The following is an 18,607-nucleotide window of genomic DNA, read 5'->3' as shown; positions in this document are numbered from 1 at the left end:
GGGCCAAAGAGAAGGTGAACGAAACGCGCGATCAGCTCAGGCCAAAGCTGCAGGAGGCGTACGGCAAAGCTGATCCCAGTTTGCAAGAGTGGTTGCGAAAACCCCATGTCGAGTACCTGAGGTCAAATCCCAAGGCTATGATCGCGCTCTGTTCCCTCTTCGCGGCGGTCGGGGTGCCAGGGGCGTCAACACTTAGCACGTGCCTGAGCCTGATGGGGCCGGTGGAGGCGCTCGCGCCGTTGATAGTCATGTTCGCGGAGCCGTTGGCGGCGATACTCGTTTAGTCAGTATTCGAAACATTTTTTTGGCAAGTCATTCAGAGCTCTCCGTCCTCCTTATCTTCGTCGTCGTCCGCGGCGGCGGCGCCGTTGGGCGGAGGCGGCGGGTACGCGCCGTCGTCCCCGTGGTGGCGCTTGCGATCGCGGTCCCTGTCGTCCCGCCTGCCCCGGGACGAGGACCTGTCGCGTTTGTACCCCCTGTCGCGGTCGTCGTACCTGTCCCTGCCCCGGGACCGGTCCCTGTCCCTGTCCCTGTCCCTGTCCCTGTCCCTGTCGCGTCGATCCCTGTCCCTGTCCCTGTCGCGTCGATCCCTGTCGTCGTACCGGTCCCGGCCGCGATCCCCGTCGCGCCTGTCGTCCCTTCGGTCCCTGCTCCTGTCGTCGCGGCGATCGTACCTGCTCGAGTTACGGTCCCTGCCGCGATCCCGATCGTCGCGGCGCGAGTCGCGGGAGCTGCCACGCCGCGAGTCGCGCCGGTCGTCGCCGAATTGGCCGTGTCCGTGACCCTGCTGCTGGGGACCCCCGCCGTATCCGTGACCCGCGTACCCGCCGCCGCCGCCGCCGCCAGCCTCCTGGGCCGCCCGGTTGTGGTACGCCTGATCGCGACCGGCGACGAGGCTGTTCTCGGTCTTACCCCCGCGTCGGGTCCCGCCGAGCCCGCCGTTGAACCGCCTGGGCCTCCAGTCGGGCACGGTGCGCCCGCGCTCGGCGTCCACCAGGATCCTCCTGCCCTCGAGCCTCAGCCCATCCGCCGACCTGTACGCGTGCTTCATGTCGCTCTCCCTGTCGAACTCGACGAAGGCGTACCCCCTAGGCTTTCCGTCCTGGTCCTCCACGACGGTCACGGACTTGACCGCCCCAAATCTCTCGAACTCGCGCCTGAGCGCAGCCTCGTCGACGTCGTAGCTCAGCCTGCCGACGAAGAGGGTCTTGTACGGGTCCGAGTCCGCGAGCTTCGGATCCTCCTTCGGGTTCCAGCTCGTGATGTCCTCCTCGATCCTCGCGTCGTTCTCCTTGGCCTTCTCGGCGGCCCTCCTGGTCTTCTTCTCCGCCTTGGTCTCCTTCGGCTCGGCCGGGGGCGGCGGAGGATCTTCCTCGGGATCGGTGAAGAGCTTGACGTAGTCCGCGATGCCGGTGTAGGGCTGGGTCTTCTTTGGCTTGGCGGGGGGCGGATGATATTCCACGGGAGGTCTCGCGACGAACAGCCGAAGCAGCGAGGGCGTCAGGCCCGTCTGGTGCACCGACGCGTTGGGCGCGGGCCTCATGCCGTGCATTATTGGCGGGCGCATCATCCCCGGCATCATCGGCGGAAACCCGGGCCGGAACCCCGGGAACCCCGGCGGCGGGGGCAGGCCGAAGCCGCCGGGCGGCGGTGGGAGGCTCCCGGGCGGAGCCCGAGGGAGCTCACGCAGAGATTGGGGCGCGGGCTTCAACATGATCGACCTTCGCGCTCCGATCAAGTGGCGGTGAATTAGGGCAAAAGGTCCACCATACAGACCTGGCTGCTCGCTGCTGCTGTGCAGCTGTGTGAATCTGGTATCGGCGCCGAGTTTCAAAAATATGATTTGAACACCACTCAGATCTGCCCTCGCTCACAAAGTCACGGTCGCGGGCACTACGCTCCGAGGCTCCGATACGAACGAGACGGCGAGAGGCGCACAGATCCCGCACCCTCCACTCTCGTTTCGCAGGCTCGACGTCAAGGACAGCGTTCGTTGTTCTTCCAGCGTCGAAGTTTAAAAATAACTTCGTCGGCACCACGATTGCTCGTGGTCTCCAAGCGGTAGCGCTCGTTCGCCGCAGTTGGTCGGTCACCGCGTCGCAGCTCTCGCAGCCGCGTCACTCGCTCTTCGGTGCCCCTACGTACACGCCCTCCCACCGCGGTCGGGTGTTGTGTTTCTCCTCATCCTTCTCCACCTCTCCGAGTAACGAGTTCACGATGGCGAGCGAAGCGTCCACGGTTCGCCCCTTCCAGGTGGTCGTGGCTGCCACCAAGGGCGAGATGGGCATCGGCTACCAGGGTGGCCTGCCCTGGAACCTCCCCAAGGATATGGCCTACTTCAAGGCGGTCACCTCCCAGGTGAACGAGCCCGGAACCAAGAACGCTGTGGTCATGGGCCGCAAGACGTGGGAGTCCATCCCGGCGAAGTTCCGACCCCTGCCCGGCCGCGTCAACGTCGTCCTGAGCCGCGGCCACACCCTGGTGGAGGCCGGCTCGGAGAACTCCGCGCCCGTGAACGGCGGCGGTAAGCCCGAGGTTCTCCCGGAAGGGGTCTTCCTCCGCCCCTCCCTCGAGGCTGCTCTCGAGCTCCTCTCCGCGCCCGAGCACGAGGCAGGTGTCGAGAAGGTCTTCGTCATCGGCGGCGCGCAGGTGTACGCCGAGGCGATGGCATCCCCCCACTGCCAGGCCCTCCACCTCACCGAGGTGACCCCGCCGGCGGATGAGCCAGAGAAGTACAAGTGCGACGCGTTCCTGCCCCAGATCGATCCCGCCAAGTTCAAGCTGTACGCCTCGGCCAAGCCGCTGAGGGAGAAGGACGGCGCCACCATCCAGTTCCTGACCTACTTCGGCGTGGACCCTGGCACGGGCAAGTTCCGCTCGCCCGGATCCAAGGTGCTCCCCGCGGGTGCCGTGGCGAAGGGGGTGCGACACGAGGAGATGCAGTACCTCGACCTGATCAAGGAGATCATGGAGGAGGGCAACGTGAAGGGTGACCGCACCGGAACGGGCACGATTAGCAAGTTTGGCTGCCAAATGCGTTTCGACCTTCGCCGCAGCTTCCCGCTGCTCACCACCAAGCGTGTCTTCTGGAGGGGCGTCGCGGAGGAGCTCATCTGGTTCGTCAAGGGCTGCACCAGCGCCAAGGAACTCCAGGACAAGGACATTCACATTTGGGACGGTAACGGAAGCCGCGAGTACCTCGACAGCGTCGGCCTGGGTCACAGGGAGGAGGGTGACCTCGGGCCGGTGTACGGCTTCCAGTGGCGCCACTTCGGCGCCGAGTACAAGGACATGCACGCCGACTATACCGGTCAGGGAGTGGACCAGCTCGCGGAGGTGATCGACAAGATCAAGAACAACCCCAACGACAGGCGTATCCTGCTCACCGCGTGGAACCCCGCGGCGCTCAAGGAGATGGCCCTGCCCCCGTGCCACATGTTCTGCCAGTTTTACGTCGCAAACGGTGAGTTATCGTGCCAGATGTACCAGAGGTCGTGCGACATGGGCCTCGGTGTGCCCTTCAACATCGCGAGCTACTCCCTGCTCACCTGCATGGTGGCGCAGGTGTGCGGACTGAAGCCCGGAGACTTTGTGCACTGCTGCGGCGACACCCACGTGTACTCCAACCACGTCGAGCCCCTCTACAAGCAGCTCGAGAACGAGCCCAGGCCGTTCCCGACGCTCAAGATCAACCCGGAGAAGAAGGACATCGATTCCTTCGAGTTCAGCGATTTCGAGATCGTGGATTACGACCCGCATCCCAAAATAGCCATGCAAATGGCGGTCTAAAGCGAGTCGCGGTGGTGGGATGAAGGCAGTATGAGAAGCGAGAGGCGAACGCTCAAAAGTGCCCTTCACGGGGCGGCGATAAAACTATCAATAACCACATGTTGCTTCGCTAAACCCATCCTCACGGCTTGAAGTCCTTCGGCAGCCCCAGCGTCGCGAGCGTCGCGTCCCAGAGCTTCGCCGCCGCCTCGTCGTCGAGCGCCGGCGGACTCGGCGACTTTGCGACGCACTCGGATGTGAAATACGGCGCCCGCCCCGTGCCGGTGAGCGCCTCCCCCCTCGTCGCCGCGTACAGACTGGCGCGCGCGCCCTCGCTGGGCGTGAGCAACACGCGGCTCATGATGATCTTGTACGCCACCTGGACCACGTACGGCAGCGTCCTGACCACCCCGGTGACGATGTTCCCCGGGTGCACCGTCACGCACCGAACCGTCGCGTCGCCCCTCACCGAGCCGTCCTCGCCGTCCATCACCCCGAGCCTACGCTCCAGCTCCCGCGTGAACTGGATTTCCGCCAGCTTGCTCTGCGCGTACGCCGCCCTGGCTCCGTACGATCGCCGTTCGAACCCGAGGTCGTCCAGCGGGAGCCTCCGGCAGAACTGGTGGAGCTTGCTGCACACAAACACCACCCTCGCGGGCGCCGACGCGGTGCCCGCGAGCTTGAGCGACGGCATGAGCAGGAGCGAGAGGAGCGCGGGGGCGAGGAAGTTGGTGCCGTAGTGCGACTCGTGGCCGTCCTTCGTGCGGTTGAACGCGCCGGACATGTCGAAGACGCCGGCGTTGTTCAGCAGACAGTGCAGGGGCTCCCCTTTGGCCAGGAAGGCTGAGGCGAAGGTCCTGACGGAGTCCAGCGAGTCGAGGTCCAGGTGCATCGCCTCGCACCTCAGCGGCTCGGATTGCGTGGAGTTCCACGAGTCGATCAGCGCCTGCCCGCGCTTCACCGTTCGGCACGCGAGCACCACGCGCGCACCGGCTCTCGCGAGCGTCTCCGCGGTCGTCGTGCCGATCCCGCTCGTGGGTCCGGTGACGATGAAGGTCTTCCCCTTCACGTCGGGGCCGAGCACCTCCGCCGGGTCGGTGGGCAGGTGGCGCGTGTGCCAACGCTGTAGCATCACATCGTCAACGACATCGAACCACGTTCCGAGTCCCATGGCGCTATCCGAACGCCTCTGTCTCCTGCGGGTGTGATTATTTGTGGACGACGTTTCGTCGGATCGATCGCTTTTCTCAAGCTGCATCTGATCTGAACTTCCTCGCTTGTGACTGACTGGCAGTTTACGTCGTGCGAATTACAGGAGAGAACATGTCGTTTAGTCAGGATTCTCATGTAAATACGAATCATCTCCTTGAACATGTACATCGCTTATACATATACGTCAAGACCCTTACTGGAATACTGTGGGCCAACATCGAATTGTCTCCGGCAAAAATTTCGGTTACATATTTTTTGGCCCGCGCCCGACGCTGCACACAATGGCGCACGACGTCGAGGCAGCGACGCCTCTGCTGGGCGGGGACGATGCCCGCACGCGGTCCCGCGGGTCCTCGCGACCCGTGGTGATCGCGCTCGGGTCCCTCGCGTTCGCCGCGCTCATCGGGCTGGGCGTGTACACCCACAGCGCGGGCCCTCTGCCCGGCCTGGACCTGCTGAAGGGCAAGGAGAGGCCCACGCCTGTGATGTACGCGCTCATGGGGGAGACCCAAGGTCTACCCCAGCAGCTCAGGTCGCTGCAGTGCTACGCCAAGATGGCGAGAGAGACCGGCTCGGAGCTGGTGGTGGGTCCCGTTAAGACCAGGGCGGTGAACGGCGGCGAGGACGAGTACGTCTCCTTCGACGCGATCGTCAAGCCCGAGCCCGGCACTTGGCGCGCGATGACCAAGGATGACCGCGCCGCGTTCCTCACCCACAACCTTGACCGCGGCTGCATCACCGCGCTTCGCGAGCAGGACACCATCGGAACCACGTTCGTCTCCCCCGGCGACGAGACGGTTCGCTCGGATCCCTTCACCTCGGCGAAGGATTACCAGTCGGTGGTTGACAGCATCAAGGAGAGGGGCGGAAAGCCATCGTGCGTGGCCTCCGCCGTGTACGCCGAGTGCGAGGAGCCGGGCACCGAGCTCGATTTCCAGGCTTCGAAGCACATAGAGCTTCTGTCCAGCGAGGTGCGCAAGTTTCTGTTCGGCGCCGCGGACAGGAACTTCCGGGTGGTCCACGCGAGGTCCAACGCGGCGACGATGGGCATGCCGGTTTTCAAGTCGTTCAACTCGAACCAGGCGTCCATCAACATCGACCCGTTCGTGCACATGTGCCGCGAGGCCAAGGCGGGGCAAGGCCTTCCCACGTACGTCGCCACGGACGATATGAGCGCCAACACGCAGATGAAGTTGCAGAGCTTCGGGTGCAAGACGATCCACTCCATCCTCGGGTCGCAGAAGCTGGAGGACTGGGAGATGGCGGCGCTCGACCAGTTCATGATGGCTGACGCCACCGAGCACTACTCCATGAGGTGCACCACTATGGACATCATCGCCAGCTCGTCCAGGCGCATTCGTCAGAAAATGCCGTCGAAGTGGTACCTCGACAACGCGCGAAAGTTCCACGAGATTGCGGACGGGTCCAACATGAAGCAGTGCGAGGCGGGCGTCAAGGTTGCCGAGGAAATTGAGGAGGCAAACCAGCCCAAGGGCGAGGGTAAGCAGTTCGCCCAGAAGGCGGAGGCGAAGGCTAGGGCGCGACAGGCGGCAGAAGATCGTGCCGCGGTGGCCGCCGCGGGTAGGGGAGACGATATCGAGATTCAGGGCCTGAACGACGCCGACGGCGGCGACGCATTTGCCATCGCCACGTTCCTGGCCAACGAGCAGGAAAAGGACGACCCCATCGAGAAGTTCCTTCGTGAGGTTGGCCGAGGGACTGCGCAGGGGCGATGATCGCAAGAGTCTAATAGTGGTATTTCGCGCGTGTAATTTGTTTCTAAGCTAGCCGTGAGAACGTCGCTGTTCCCCAAGTGTGCGTGTTGTCAGTCGAAGTCGAAATCCTCGTCAATCTCAGCCGGTACCCTCACGAACAATCCGACCGCGTCTGGGCCGTTCACCGTCTGCCTGTCGTACCTGAAGACCAACTCCATGTGCCCGCGGTTGGATGCCACGCCTATCATCGCGTTGCTCGGGTTGGTCTGCACCCCCTGCAGACCCTTCCACAGCTGCTTGGTGTTCACGGCGACCAGAGCCGCCGACCCGCTCGCCACCGCCTCGGCGAGACGCTCCGACGCGCCAGCCGCGTCGTCGTCGTCGTCCACGCCGCCTTGAGCCGTCTCGTACTGGTCCTCGGCGACGGGGAGCACCGGTAGACCCCTGTACTCCGTCCCGAGGGTCACGCTCCCTCCCTTCGCGGTGGCCAGGTGGAGCGACCCGGCTTTGGTGGTGGCGAGTTCCGTCCGGGGCCCCACCGCCTTGAACCTCTCCGCCGCCTGGTGAGCACCCTCCGTCGCTTGCCTGTCCAGGTTGAGCCAGTAGGGCACGTTCACGACGTTCGCCTGCACGATATGCTCCAGATCCTCGAGCTCGCGCTTGTTCAGGGGGCCTCCAAGCGGCACGTCCTGCGTGATATCAACGAGGCCGGTGCTGGCAAAGTTAAGGAATGGCAGCGAGAGGCCCTCGCGGATGACGCGCTTGATGAGCTTCACCTCGACGTGCGTCGCCTCGCTCCCTACGAGCCCCCTCAGCACGCGGTACAGCGTCGCCGTTTCGAGCTTGACCGCGATCTTATCAGCGTTGTTGCTCGCGATCCTGTACTCGTCGAAGGCCTCCTTGACGAGCAGATCCGCGTGGAGCTCCAGACCGCCTGAATCAGCGGCACCCTGCACAAGGTGCAGCGTCTCCGGGGTGAACAGCACCGATAGCTCCTTGCCCATCTTCTCGAAGATGGGCACGAAGCGCTCGAGCCAGGTCACCCCCATTGAGCTGAGCGTGCACTTGAACTTCATCCCCCCGGAAGTCCTCCCCTCCGCGCGCTGAAGCCGCGGCCCTGCCGACACTGGCAGACTAGGCACCCCAGCGCGCCAAAAAATGAGTTTGAATCCGGCCTTGGAGGGGCCGATCGACAGCTGACGAGTTGAAGCAACGTTAAAGGGACCCAGTCATTCGTTGGGGCGCATAGGAGCGGCATGGATCGGAGTGGGGGTGTCGTCGCGGATGTGCCGTCAACATCTGGAGCGGCGGGTGCCCGGTCAGGCGGCGAGGGGGGAGAGCGGGGGATCAGGGCGAAGGTTGAAGGTTGCAAGGTGAAGATTAATTCCTGGGAGACGGAGTTCGCAAAGGCGCACGGCAGGAAGCCGACAGGAGATGAGGTGAGAGCCGACAAGCAAGTGTACGCCATGTATCGGGAGTACAGGGTCCTTAAGGCTGAGCTGGAGAAGGAAAACGCGGCGCAGACGCGCGGAGGGGCGAAGCCTTCCGCGCCAGATCCGCGGATGCAGACATCGGCCCCCCTCAGGGACGTCGGGTCGAACGCGCCGAGGCCATCCTCGCGTCGTCCCGCCGCCGACAGCAGCGACGATGAGGACGACGAGGAGGTGGTGGAAGCAACGCCTGTGAAAAAGGCCGCGATCCGTTCCCGCCCTTCGCAGTCGCAGCCCGGACCCCCGGAGACTCGGGCTGGTGCCCCAACTCTCCCAGTTGCAGCCTCGATGCCGCCGTCAACCTCGGCACCCGCAATCGCGAAGCCAGAGGTCAAGCTGCCGCCTCGCGTCGCGTCGAAGCCGGTCGGTGGGATGTCGTCTTCTGTTCCCTCGCTCGCTCGCGCCGGCTCCGGGATGCACAGACGGGTACCGGCGATTGGAGGCTTTGCCCGCATGGCGGAGCAGCGCAAAGCAGCAGTTGAGACCTCGTCGTTTGAACCACTGCTGTGTGACTCGCGCGGCGTGCTAGGATCGGACGTGGTGACCAAGGCGGGGGCGGGAAGTGGGGGTGCGAAGAGGTCTCCGGATATGACCCTGTCCTCGCTTTTGGAGGATGACGGGAAGGAGAAAAAGAAGGTGCCCATCATCATGCCGGAGCCGCCCCGCCAACCCAAGGAGAAGCGGAAGGCTCCTCCCATGCCGGTTTACGATACAAAGCCTAAGAGGAAGGCGCCCGAGCGTTCGATCGGCGAACCCGACGAAAATGAAATGTTGGCGATGATGGAAGCTGAGGAGCGCGACGCGCAGCCGCCGATGCCCGCGGATGATGGCGGGGAGGACTTGACGGCAGCTGAGGAGAGAGCCGCCGCTCGTGCCGCAAAGAAACGGGAGGAGGCTGTGGCCAAGAGGGAGGCGCGGATGGCGGCGGAGAAGACGAATGACAATGAAGGCTCCGACGGCGACGATGAGGACTACAGCATCAGTGACTCCGATGAATGTGCGATAGCCGTGGTCCAGCCCAAAAGGAGGCGTGCTGCCGCCCCTGCAAAGCCCAGGCCCTCAAAGGCCGCGCCCGTTCCCACGGCTGAGCCGGCAAAACAGATGTCCGCTCGCGAAAGGGCGGACGCGCACAGCGCCGCCAGGAACGCGGCGTTCGAGGCTGAGCTCGCGAAGAAGGAGAAGAAGCGCACTGCGAGTCGCGCCAAGCCTCTTGAGTCTGCGGACTGGCGTGGTGCCGGAGATGAGGCTCCCGAGGCTCCGGTTCCAGAGAGGAAGCCCGCCAAGAGGAGCAAGACTGCCCACGGTAACTTCGTCAAGATGAACCTGAACAAGAGGAACACCTACAAGACCAAGATTAAGAACGGAGCCAAGAAGACGGGCGCAAACTCGCGGTACGGCGGCGGCGTGAGGAACTGGAACACCAAGGAGAGGAAACGGAAGGCGGTGCCGGAGCCCACTGAGAATGGCCAATCCGTGTGGCAGCAGGGCGATTGGGCCGATCGCAACGCGGCCAAGAAGGTGACCGAGGAGGATAAACGAAAGGCGATGCAGGAGGCGAAAGCAGAGCACCTCAACCAGGCGGTTGGCATGAAGCAGTCCGCGGCTGCCATCGCCGCGGCGGAGGCACGAGAGAAGCTCGAGAAGCCGAGCCCCGAGCTCGACGCCGCGTGCGCAGCCGCGCTCGCAAACCCGACAGAGGAGGCTCTGGTGGACATCCTTCGGCGCGTGTTTGGACACTCGGTCTTCCGACCCGGACAGCTCGAAGTGATCCAGCGGGTGCTTCGGGGCGGATCCACGCTGGCACTCCTGCCCACAGGCGCAGGTAAGTCGCTGACCTACCAGCTTCCCGCGATGCTCCTGCCGGGTCTCACCCTGGTAGTGTCGCCGCTGCTGGCGCTCATGACCGATCAGCTCCACGGTCTGCCCCCGGCGCTGCCCGGCGCCGCGCTTCGCAGCGATCAGAAACCCGCGCAGCTGTTCGGTACCCTGGATGAGTTGCGAGCCGGGCGCCTAAAGGTGCTCTTCGTGTCCCCGGAGAGGTTGCTAAACGAGAGGTTTCTGTCTGACCTGCGATGCGTGCCCGGAGGCGTGTCACTGGCGGTCGTGGACGAGGCACACTGCGTCTCCGAGTGGTCACACAACTTTCGTCCGGCGTACCACCGCCTGGGACGCATCCTTCAATCCCGGCTTCAGCTTCAAGGTCCGGTGCTGGCACTCTCAGCCACAGCCACCGCGCGCACTGAGCGCCATCTCAGGTCTCAGCTGTGTATCCCGAAGGAGGGTGCGTATCGCAACGACACAATCCGGCCGAACCTGACACTGGCCGCCATGCGTGTTCCGGCCAACTCCAGGGATCCCACCCTGTTTTACATGCTCACGAAGGAGCCGGAGTACAGCGAGGGATCGGTCATCGTCTACACAGCGTTTCAGAACCAGGCAGAGACGGTGGCTGCGTACCTGCAGACCAAGGGCGTCGTCGCCAAGGCTTACCACGCGGGTCAGGAGCCGAAGGATCGCGCCAGAACCCAGGCGCAATTCTTTGGCGGCAGCGTGCGGGTGGTCGTCGCGACGGTTGCCTTCGGCATGGGCCTTGACAAGCCCGACATCCGCGCCGTGATCAACTACAGCCTTCCGAGGTCACCTGAGGCGTACATTCAGCAGGCGGGGCGCGCCGGTAGAGACGGACAGCCGGCGCGGTGCGTGTCGTTCATCGACCCTCAGGACTTTACCAGGCTTCGATCGTTGTCATTCACCGACGGCGTGGACAGGCCAACGGTGCTGAAGCTCCTCGAGAAGGTGTTCCTGGGCAAGCAAAAGGACGCCGTCGCGGAGGGCCGACAGACGGTGGGGGCGCTGATAGTGCAGAAGCTCGAACGGGAGTTGGACATGCGCGGCGAGGTGATCGAGACGGTACTTTCGTGTCTGGAGCTCTGGGACGACGCGGAGATTTCACGGCGATGCGCTGCGACGGCGAGTGAGGACGGGGCTGATGGTGTTGAGGCTCTGGAGGGTGACGCGAGCAACGAAGGCGTGGGACACCTCATCAGGGTTCTGCCGGACATGCGCGCCACTTGCGAGCTCAGGTTCCACGGTAAGACGCCCGAGCAGCTGGCGACGCAGTGTCCACTCGTCGCCGCTGTGCTGCAGATCGGCGGTAAGCCCAAGGCTGGCGCGTACAGATTCTCTGTGGCTGAGGCTGCGCGCCGCATGAACGACGGCCTCGAGGAGGTCAGCGCGCAGTTGCAGGCTCTCAGCGCCAACGGGGAGGCTGCGTACGAGCTCACGGACCGAGCCGTCGGGTACGAGATTCTCCATCCGCCGCCGGACCTCCGCCAGCTCGCCGCCGCCCTGGCCGATCACCTCGCTCGCGTCGAGGCGTCTACCGTCGAGAAGCTGGACACCGTGTACGGCGCGCTGGTCGCGGCGGCGGACTGCGAGGATGACGAATCGCAGGGCGCGTCGCTCAGAACCAGCCTAGAGGCGTACCTCGGCGGCGACGGCGCGTTCCACGTTCCCGACCTCGCCGACGTGGTCTCCAAGGAGGAGCCGAGGAGGTTGAGGGATGACGTGAGGGAGCTGCTCACCACGCGAAGCGGCGGGAAGACCGGCGGCGCGGGTGCGATGTCCGCGCGCGCGGTGGCGAGGGTGTTACACGGACTCGGGTCGCCGGCGTACCCGGCTCAGGAGTGGAGGCGAAACGACATCGGGAAGCGCATGTGGGAGAAATACGTGGGGACGGACTTCAACCTTCTGGTGAAGGTGGCGTCCGAGGAGCTGCTCGCCATGAGAGGAGTTGTTCGCCAGAAGTAGTCATAGCAACGGATGGCTAAAATACAGGACGACGAGCCTAAATTAACTATGCATCTTTTTTCGCGGCCACCTCTTCCTTCTTTGGTTCCTCCGGGACGGACCCGAAACCAAAGAAACCGCTAACCGCTGAGGTGGTCTTGTTCAGTCCGTCCGCGACCGCCTCGCCCGTGTCTGACAGCCCCTTACCAATTGCCTGCCCGGTGTCCGAGATGCCCTTGCCGATTGCGCCCACTCCACCCACAATCATGTTCCCACCCTCAGCCACGCCGCCAACCACCGAGCCGCCAATGGATAGCAGCCCCTCTCCGACCGCCGAGATGTCCTTTGTAAGGGAATCCAGGATTTCCTGCTGGAAGTCCTTGATGATTTCGTTGAGCAGGCCTGCCGCGCACTCCCTTGCGAGCATGCCAACCTTGCCGGTGAACTTCTCCAACTGCCAAGACTTGAACTTGAACGCTTTCTCGCTCACCGCCAGAATGTGAATGTTCCACTCTGTGAATGTCAGTTGCTCCACATTCAGGACCAACTTCCTCTTCTTCCTTTTCTCCTCCTCCGTCTCCTCCGGTGGTTTTTGGTTCACCCGCTCCAACAGCGTGATCAGGGCGTTGAGTTTGTTGGTGACATCCGCACCAGCTGACTGGATACCGCTGCTGATATTCCCGGGGAGCGCCGCAGCCTGAGCGGTGACCTCCTTGAGCTGCTTATCAATCTCCGCCTGAGCCGCGCTGAACGTATCGGTGACGGACGAGAAGAAGGACGTTTCCTTCACCTCGATGTTCTTCTCCTTCAGCGCCGCCGCCGCCTCCTCAGCGAGCCTCTTCTCCTCCTGCGCCGCTTTCAACGCCTCTTCCTCCCTGTTTATCTCCTCCGCCAGCTGCGCGGCGGTCTGCCGGCGTATACCCTGGAAGTTGCGTATCTTCTTACCCTGCTTGGGGTCGAACACCTCGTCAACGTACACCACCGCGCCGTGCACGGCGACGAGCTCCACCTCCCCGAAGGTCCACCCGACGACAAAGTTACCCCGGCCCCGCACCCCCGCCAGGCTCAGCGGGTTACACCGCACCAGCACCCTCTCCATGGACACCAAGAACGGGGCGTTGAATTCGCCCGTGGGTGGGTTCCCCAACCTGAACCCCTCCACCGTCGCCGTCGCCGTCGTGGGCGTCGCTCCGGGTCGGACCCGGACGGCGTCGATCTGCACGTCGCACGCCAGCTTCGCGCGCATCTTGGTCAACACCTTCTTCGTCACGAAGGCGTCGAAGCGCGCCACCAGCTTCGCGTGGTTGTATTTCACCCACGCGACGAGCAGACACGTGACGGTGACCAGGACGGCGACGATGCGCAGCCACGGCAGCCTCGAGACGAACACGGCGACGCGCCCCGCGAAGTTGACTCCGAGGAGAGGCACGAACGGCTCGTCGATCACGTGCAACTCGTCGGCGGCCGCGCGGAGCATCGCCGCCGCGCGGTCCATCGAGTCCGCCAGACCCTCGGGGTCGGCGTAAGACGACATCGAGGCTGCGAGGGCCGAGCCTGCGCTCGGTGGCTCTGATGCTTGTACAAAAAATGGCGAAGTGACTGGACAGGTGCTCATCAGATCCAACAGACCTACAGCAGTGCAGGTGAGACTCCCAGTCTCACTCCTCAGGGCGAGGGGGCGAGCGTAGCGAAGATGGAGGAGCTCCTGGACCAGCAAGCGGAGCTTCTGAAGGTTGGCGAGGACCTGCTGCGGCGGTCCAGCGATGCCATGAGGGAGGCCGTGGGCCCAGATGCGCTGCGCAAAGGGTACGAGGTGTGGATGGGTTTTTACCACGCCGTCGACTGGACCGAGTCGTGGATCCGATGCGTACTGGCGATGGAGGTTCTGACCCTCATCGCCGCGGTGGCGCTGCGTAAGAGTGAAACGGCGCAGACGGTGCTGTTCGTGTGGTGCATGCTTGTAGCCTTTTCGGCGAGGACCCTGAACGAGTGGGGCGGGCGCCACTGGCGTTCCTTCTCGAAGCAAAACTACTTCGACGAGAATGGGTTCTTCATTAGCACGGTGCTGTCGACGCCGATGATGGTAACGCAGGTGGTGGTGCTCGTGAACTTCTTCCGACTGATGGTGTCGATGATGATCAAGACGAAACGCGCGCAGCTCCGGGCGAAGGCAAAGAAAGATGAGTAGGTAGCGTCAATGTTCTGAAACGTAGTCGTAGCATCAAGACGCCAGGGGCTCCAGAGGCTCCCCGTCCCGGGCGAAGGTCGGCCATCCCGTCTCCCTCACGTCGTCAGGCAGCGCGAGCCACGCCGACGCGATCGCCCCCGCCAGCGCCTCGTCGTGCCCGCGATACGTCCCCCCCTCCGCTCCGCCCGCCTTCTTGGCCGCCGCGTCGATGAACTGCTTCCCCTCCCGCCGCCACTTGAGGATGCTCTCAGCCCTGGCGAAGGGGTTCTGGCCGGACGGCGCGCTGCCCATGTTTCCACTCCTTCGACGCGCCATGATGGCGATGTCCTCTCGCTTGCACCCCTTCATGGCGTACTCGAGGATGGCCAGCTGCGATCGCTTCACCCAGTATATGCAGTCCACCGGGCACATCTCCACCGCGATCTGCATCGTCTCCTCGTCGTCGTTCCACTGTCGCGTGCATCTCGCCCTGCCCGCGTTCTGGTCCTCCACCATCTCGAACGTCCCCGCCGCCCACGTGACGCACGCGCGGCAGCCGATGCACGTGGACTCGTCGACAAAGATGGCTTTCGTTTCACTATCCGGGCCCAGCCACTGACTCACGGGCTTGCCGTCGAACTGAGAACCGCCGTCGAAGGTTTTCCTGGCCCCTTCGACAGCCTTACGGTACGCCTCCCTCGTGGAGTCGTTGGACAGGGTCGCGTACGCCGAGTTGAGTAAAACAGCGAGGGGTTCGGCGACGGCGCCGACGATGTCCGGATGGGTCTTCTTTGTCAACCTCCTGAACGCCGCCTTCACCTCCTTGTCGTCGCAGTCGCAGTCCAGCCCGAGGAGCTCGAAGAAGTCGCAGGGCGCCGCCGCGAGGAACCCGTCGTCGTCGCTCACCTCCCTGAAGTACTCCTTCGCCTCGGGGAGCAACACGATGGCGGTGCTGTTCTCTTTGTTGGCGCGAACCCGATGGCGGCCGCGTGATGACCACCGCGCCCGCGTTGGAGCCGGGAGTGGGGCCCGGAGGCGCGCGCGCGTCTCGCGGAAGATTGACGTCGTCGCGGGGATCGGGGTCGCCGCCACCGCGCTCATCGGATTTTGTGGAGCCTCCGGGCGTTGGTCCGATGTGACAAACGAGCGGGCGCGTGACTTGTGTCAGGTGGCCTGCACTCACGTGAATGTTGCAACCGACCATATTTTCGCATTTTTTCCGACCTGTTCCGCGTCCGTTCCTGCTTGTCCGTCCGCTTGTCCGCGAGCTGCGTCAGCATCAAAGCCACAGGATTTCCCGCGGGTTTTATTTATCCGCCCCATGCAAGGTTTTCCCCCAACAAACGTAAGACACGCGCCCCCAATCACCCCCCGTCGGAGCACCGCCCGACCTCGTGACCTGACCATCGCCGAAGAGTAACTTCACCCCTTCAGATCTGCGCTCAGACCCTGCAAACCCTTCCGTTGGTGAGTCCGCGCCCCATGCTAAATTTATCGCCAAAAAGAAAAAGCTCGAAACGATACCTTCTTCCGCGGTTTTCGACAGGGCCCTCGCCTGACCTCCTGATGATCCCTTCGCAGGTGCGAATTCTGTAAATCTTCCTTCGGCATCGTCGCCACACGTACATCACCCCCAGCAACACCGGGCCGACACCACCGACGCCCCGAAGTGCACGCAAATCTTCACCGGCGTGCTTCCAACGTTTTTCTTGAGATCGGGGGTTCGCAGCAACCCTAACAAGCAGAGTCGAGGTGAACCGACATGTCGCTCCTCACGAAAGAGCAGCGCGCCATCTTCGATGAGGCCGTGCGGGCGCACGCCCTCGAGATTCTCAACGGCGGTGAGGAGGGCCTCACCTCCCCTATCGGATCTCCCAGCAAGCACCACCACCAGAGGCCCGGCAACAGGGTGAAGAAGGGGGAGAACAAGATCTTGGCCGTGATGGACGCCGAGGCGCACCCGTGCTTCGCGCTCGACGAGAACGACCCGAACTACGACAGCGCCGAGCTCAACGACTACGAGCTCCGCCAAACGAGGGTGGGGCCGCGCACGGACGTCATCGTCGCGTACAAGAACGCCGTCACCGCCATCATCGAGGAGTACTTCCAGACGCACGACGCGAGGGAGACGCAGCGAGCGCTGGATGAGACGAATAAGCCCCTGTACCAGCACTTCTTCGTGAAGAAGCTCGTGACGATGTCGATGGACAGGGGCGATCGTGAGAAGGAGGCCGCGGCGGTGCTCCTGTCCGCGCTCTACCCGCACCACGTCGACCCCGAGCAGCTGCAGCGGGGCTTCGAGCGGCTGCTGGAGAGCGTCGACGACCTCGCCATCGACGTGCCCGCCGCCGCGGACGACCTCGCCATGTTCATCGCCCGCGCCACCGTGGACGACATCCTGCCCCCTCGTTTCCTGCACACCAACCTCGAGGGCCTGCTCCCGGGGCTCAGGGTCGGGGAGAAGGCTGCGGAGACGATCGACCTGGCGCACGGCCACCTCCACGCGCACCACGGCACGGAGCGAATCCTGCGCGCCTGGGGGGACAGCGACCTGACCCCGCTGCAGCAGGCCAAGCACGCCATCCAGGAGTGCCTCACCGAGTACGTCAGCTCTGGCGACGTCAACGAGGCCAGAAGGTGCCTCAGGTCGCTGCACATGAACTACTTCCACCACGAGTTTGTGAAGCGCGCGCTCGTGCTGTGCATCGAGGCTCCAGAGGGGCACGAGACTGCGCCCAGGCTCCTCGGCCTGCTCAAGGTGCTCGGCAAGTCCGGCGAAGTGAGCGCCTCGCAGATGAAGATTGGATTCGATCGCATGGACGTTGTGGTCGAGGATCTCGTCCTGGACGTGCCAAAGGCTAAGACCAGGCTGGAAGGCTTGAGGCTCATGGCGAAGGAGGAGGAGATTCACCCGATGAGGGAATAGTCTTTCGTGCGAAAAAAACGCGCGACGGCAATGTTGTAACAACATCGAACGAAACGTCGACGAGTCATGTTCCCCGCACGTAATACCGCTAATGCGCGCTACGCTAAAGTCTGCTCAGTCGTACGGGGTCTCGATCGCCTCGGCGCGCGCGAGCAGCTCCTCAGCTGACAGCTCGCCCCGCCACATGTCTCCGAGCAGCGCCCACCCGTCGCCCTGCCTGTCCCGGTAGTCCCAGAACTCCACCACAGCCTCCCACTCGGGCTCCTCCACGCAGTACTCCCTCGCCTGCGTCATGTCCAGCGAGAAGACCTGCTCGAACAGCCGCTGGATCGCCGCGGCGGAGGTTCGGCCCTTGTCCGATCCAGCCGCCGACAGCGCCGAGAAGACCAACTCGGCGACGACAATCGCCGCGCACCTCAGGTCCCCCCGCCTCTTGTCCTCGGTCAGATCCCCGGCGAACCCGAGATTCATGAGCCGAACCTCCAACTCGTCAGCCTTCTGGTCCTTGAGGGTGCTCATCTGGAACGACGAGGCGTCGATCGCGTTGTGGGCCACGTTCCTGCGATGGATGGCGTCCACCGCCGCCAACACCCCCTTCACCGCGTTCCTCACAAACCTGTGCCTCGGACCAAGTCCGACGTCCCTCACCCTCTGCACCGGCGGCCAGAACGACGGCTTCTTTACGTCCTGCTGTTTTCCCGGGTACTCCGCCAGCCGCGACACGCCCCCGGGTCCCCACGCCTGGACCGTCCACAGACTGGTCCCCACCCCGTCGACAGAGTCCGACGTGAAGTACGCGATGAGGGGCACGACGGGGATGGACGCCGGGTCGAAGGGCGTGCCCACGGCCTGGCCGTCCCACGTCTGCCCGATCGTCGAGTCGTTCGGGTTGGAGTACAGCTTCGTGTACGCGTCCACCTCGGCGTCGGCCATCGACGCCGCGGGCTCGTTGCAGTACTCCTTCAGCAGCACGTCGGGGACTCGCGGCCCTCGCTCGCCGCCGTCGGGGCCCTCCCATCCCACAACCTTGCCCGCGTACAGCTTCATCTCGGCGACGCCGCCGGCGAGTGGCGCGGCGCCGACCACGGAGAAGGAGTCGGGCACGGTGCCGTCGTCCCCGCCGCGCCACTTGAGCGTAGCCTCCCCAGCCTGCTGCTCCACGGCGTAGGACACTTTGCCGAGCTCTCGGAGGAGCTCGAAGTCGTCACCATCCGCCCTCTGAAGCGCGCGCGGGGATACGGTCGCGCGGCTGACCCGGACGCGAGAGGCGCGCGCGACCGGACGATCGAGTTGTCGCCCATCGGGGGGCGCGAACTGGGTCGGAATGACCCGAGCGGCGAGTGCGACCGCCGACATAGCGCGCCGTGATCGAGATAATGGATAAACACTGTCGTGGCTCGAGTGGGCTGAGGGCTGTGAGACGGGAAGCTGATTTTTATTCGTCGTCAAGGCTAGTGCACGAGTCGTATTACCCTTCATCAGACGTGCGTGCTTCTCCTGCTTCGCGCGGACGCGAGGTATTCCTCCAACGGCGGAAGGG

At 64.0% G+C, this 18,607-nt stretch overlaps 12 protein-coding genes across 12 annotated transcripts; 5 read left to right on the top strand and 7 right to left on the bottom strand.

Moving 5' to 3' along the window:
• Nucleotides 1-31: 31 nt before the first annotated feature.
• MICPUN_58652 (predicted protein) lies at nt 32-250 on the bottom strand (the record flags this gene model as incomplete). The annotated part of the gene is made up of 1 exon (XM_002502115.1): nt 32-250. The coding sequence occupies one exon, from the start codon at nt 248-250 to the stop codon at nt 32-34; it is 219 nt and encodes a 72-aa protein (XP_002502161.1).
• A 66-nt stretch (nt 251-316) lies between these two features.
• snRNP (U1 small nuclear ribonucleoprotein) lies at nt 317-1,714 on the bottom strand (the record flags this gene model as incomplete). Its single annotated transcript, XM_002502114.1, has 1 exon — nt 317-1,714. The coding sequence occupies one exon, from the start codon at nt 1,712-1,714 to the stop codon at nt 317-319; it is 1,398 nt and encodes a 465-aa protein (XP_002502160.1).
• A 503-nt stretch (nt 1,715-2,217) lies between these two features.
• On the top strand, nt 2,218-3,903 carry DHFR-TS (bifunctional dihydrofolate reductase-thymidylate synthase; the record flags this gene model as incomplete). Its single annotated transcript, XM_002502500.1, has 1 exon — nt 2,218-3,903. One exon carries the CDS (start codon nt 2,218-2,220, stop codon nt 3,787-3,789), a length of 1,572 nt encoding a protein of 523 aa, XP_002502546.1. The 3' UTR covers nt 3,790-3,903.
• Nucleotides 3,904-3,910: 7 nt separating this feature from the next.
• FEY (forever young-like oxidoreductase) lies at nt 3,911-4,900 on the bottom strand (the record flags this gene model as incomplete). The annotated part of the gene is made up of 1 exon (XM_002502113.1): nt 3,911-4,900. The coding sequence occupies one exon, from the start codon at nt 4,898-4,900 to the stop codon at nt 3,911-3,913; it is 990 nt and encodes a 329-aa protein (XP_002502159.1).
• A 361-nt stretch (nt 4,901-5,261) lies between these two features.
• Nucleotides 5,262-6,774, top strand: MICPUN_58648 (hypothetical protein; the record flags this gene model as incomplete). The annotated part of the gene is made up of 1 exon (XM_002502499.1): nt 5,262-6,774. The coding sequence occupies one exon, from the start codon at nt 5,262-5,264 to the stop codon at nt 6,714-6,716; it is 1,455 nt and encodes a 484-aa protein (XP_002502545.1). The 3' UTR covers nt 6,717-6,774.
• Nucleotides 6,775-6,805: 31 nt separating this feature from the next.
• MICPUN_58647 (predicted protein) lies at nt 6,806-7,771 on the bottom strand (the record flags this gene model as incomplete). Its single annotated transcript, XM_002502112.1, has 1 exon — nt 6,806-7,771. One exon carries the CDS (start codon nt 7,769-7,771, stop codon nt 6,806-6,808), a length of 966 nt encoding a protein of 321 aa, XP_002502158.1.
• Nucleotides 7,772-10,036: 2,265 nt separating this feature from the next.
• Nucleotides 10,037-11,995, top strand: MICPUN_50295 (predicted protein; the record flags this gene model as incomplete). Its single annotated transcript, XM_002502498.1, has 1 exon — nt 10,037-11,995. One exon carries the CDS (start codon nt 10,037-10,039, stop codon nt 11,993-11,995), a length of 1,959 nt encoding a protein of 652 aa, XP_002502544.1.
• A 119-nt stretch (nt 11,996-12,114) lies between these two features.
• On the bottom strand, nt 12,115-13,508 carry MICPUN_58645 (predicted protein; the record flags this gene model as incomplete). The annotated part of the gene is made up of 2 exons (XM_002502111.1): nt 12,115-12,131; nt 12,182-13,508. 2 exons carry the CDS (start codon nt 13,506-13,508, stop codon nt 12,115-12,117), a joined length of 1,344 nt encoding a protein of 447 aa, XP_002502157.1.
• Nucleotides 13,509-13,793: 285 nt separating this feature from the next.
• MICPUN_81540 (predicted protein) lies at nt 13,794-14,162 on the top strand (the record flags this gene model as incomplete). The annotated part of the gene is made up of 1 exon (XM_002502497.1): nt 13,794-14,162. One exon carries the CDS (start codon nt 13,794-13,796, stop codon nt 14,160-14,162), a length of 369 nt encoding a protein of 122 aa, XP_002502543.1.
• Nucleotides 14,163-14,516: 354 nt separating this feature from the next.
• On the bottom strand, nt 14,517-14,753 carry MICPUN_74037 (predicted protein; the record flags this gene model as incomplete). Its single annotated transcript, XM_002502110.1, has 1 exon — nt 14,517-14,753. A coding segment is annotated over one exon (237 nt), but the record flags the coding sequence as incomplete, so codon positions are not given.
• Nucleotides 14,754-15,504: 751 nt separating this feature from the next.
• On the top strand, nt 15,505-17,129 carry MICPUN_108281 (predicted protein). Its single transcript, XM_002502496.1, has 2 exons — nt 15,505-15,608; nt 15,723-17,129. The coding sequence occupies exon 2, from the start codon at nt 15,904-15,906 to the stop codon at nt 17,065-17,067; it is 1,164 nt and encodes a 387-aa protein (XP_002502542.1). The 5' UTR covers nt 15,505-15,608; nt 15,723-15,903; the 3' UTR covers nt 17,068-17,129.
• A 52-nt stretch (nt 17,130-17,181) lies between these two features.
• Nucleotides 17,182-18,423, bottom strand: MICPUN_58641 (predicted protein; the record flags this gene model as incomplete). The annotated part of the gene is made up of 1 exon (XM_002502109.1): nt 17,182-18,423. The coding sequence occupies one exon, from the start codon at nt 18,421-18,423 to the stop codon at nt 17,182-17,184; it is 1,242 nt and encodes a 413-aa protein (XP_002502155.1).
• Nucleotides 18,424-18,607: the final 184 nt, after the last annotated feature.

This window comes from Micromonas commoda, chromosome 5, assembly GCF_000090985.2.
Source record: "Micromonas commoda chromosome 5, complete sequence".
Classification (NCBI taxonomy): Eukaryota; Viridiplantae; Chlorophyta; class Mamiellophyceae; order Mamiellales; family Mamiellaceae; genus Micromonas; species Micromonas commoda.
The sequence above is the reverse complement of the archived record's forward strand: the minus strand, read 5'-3'. Positions and strand labels throughout refer to the sequence as shown.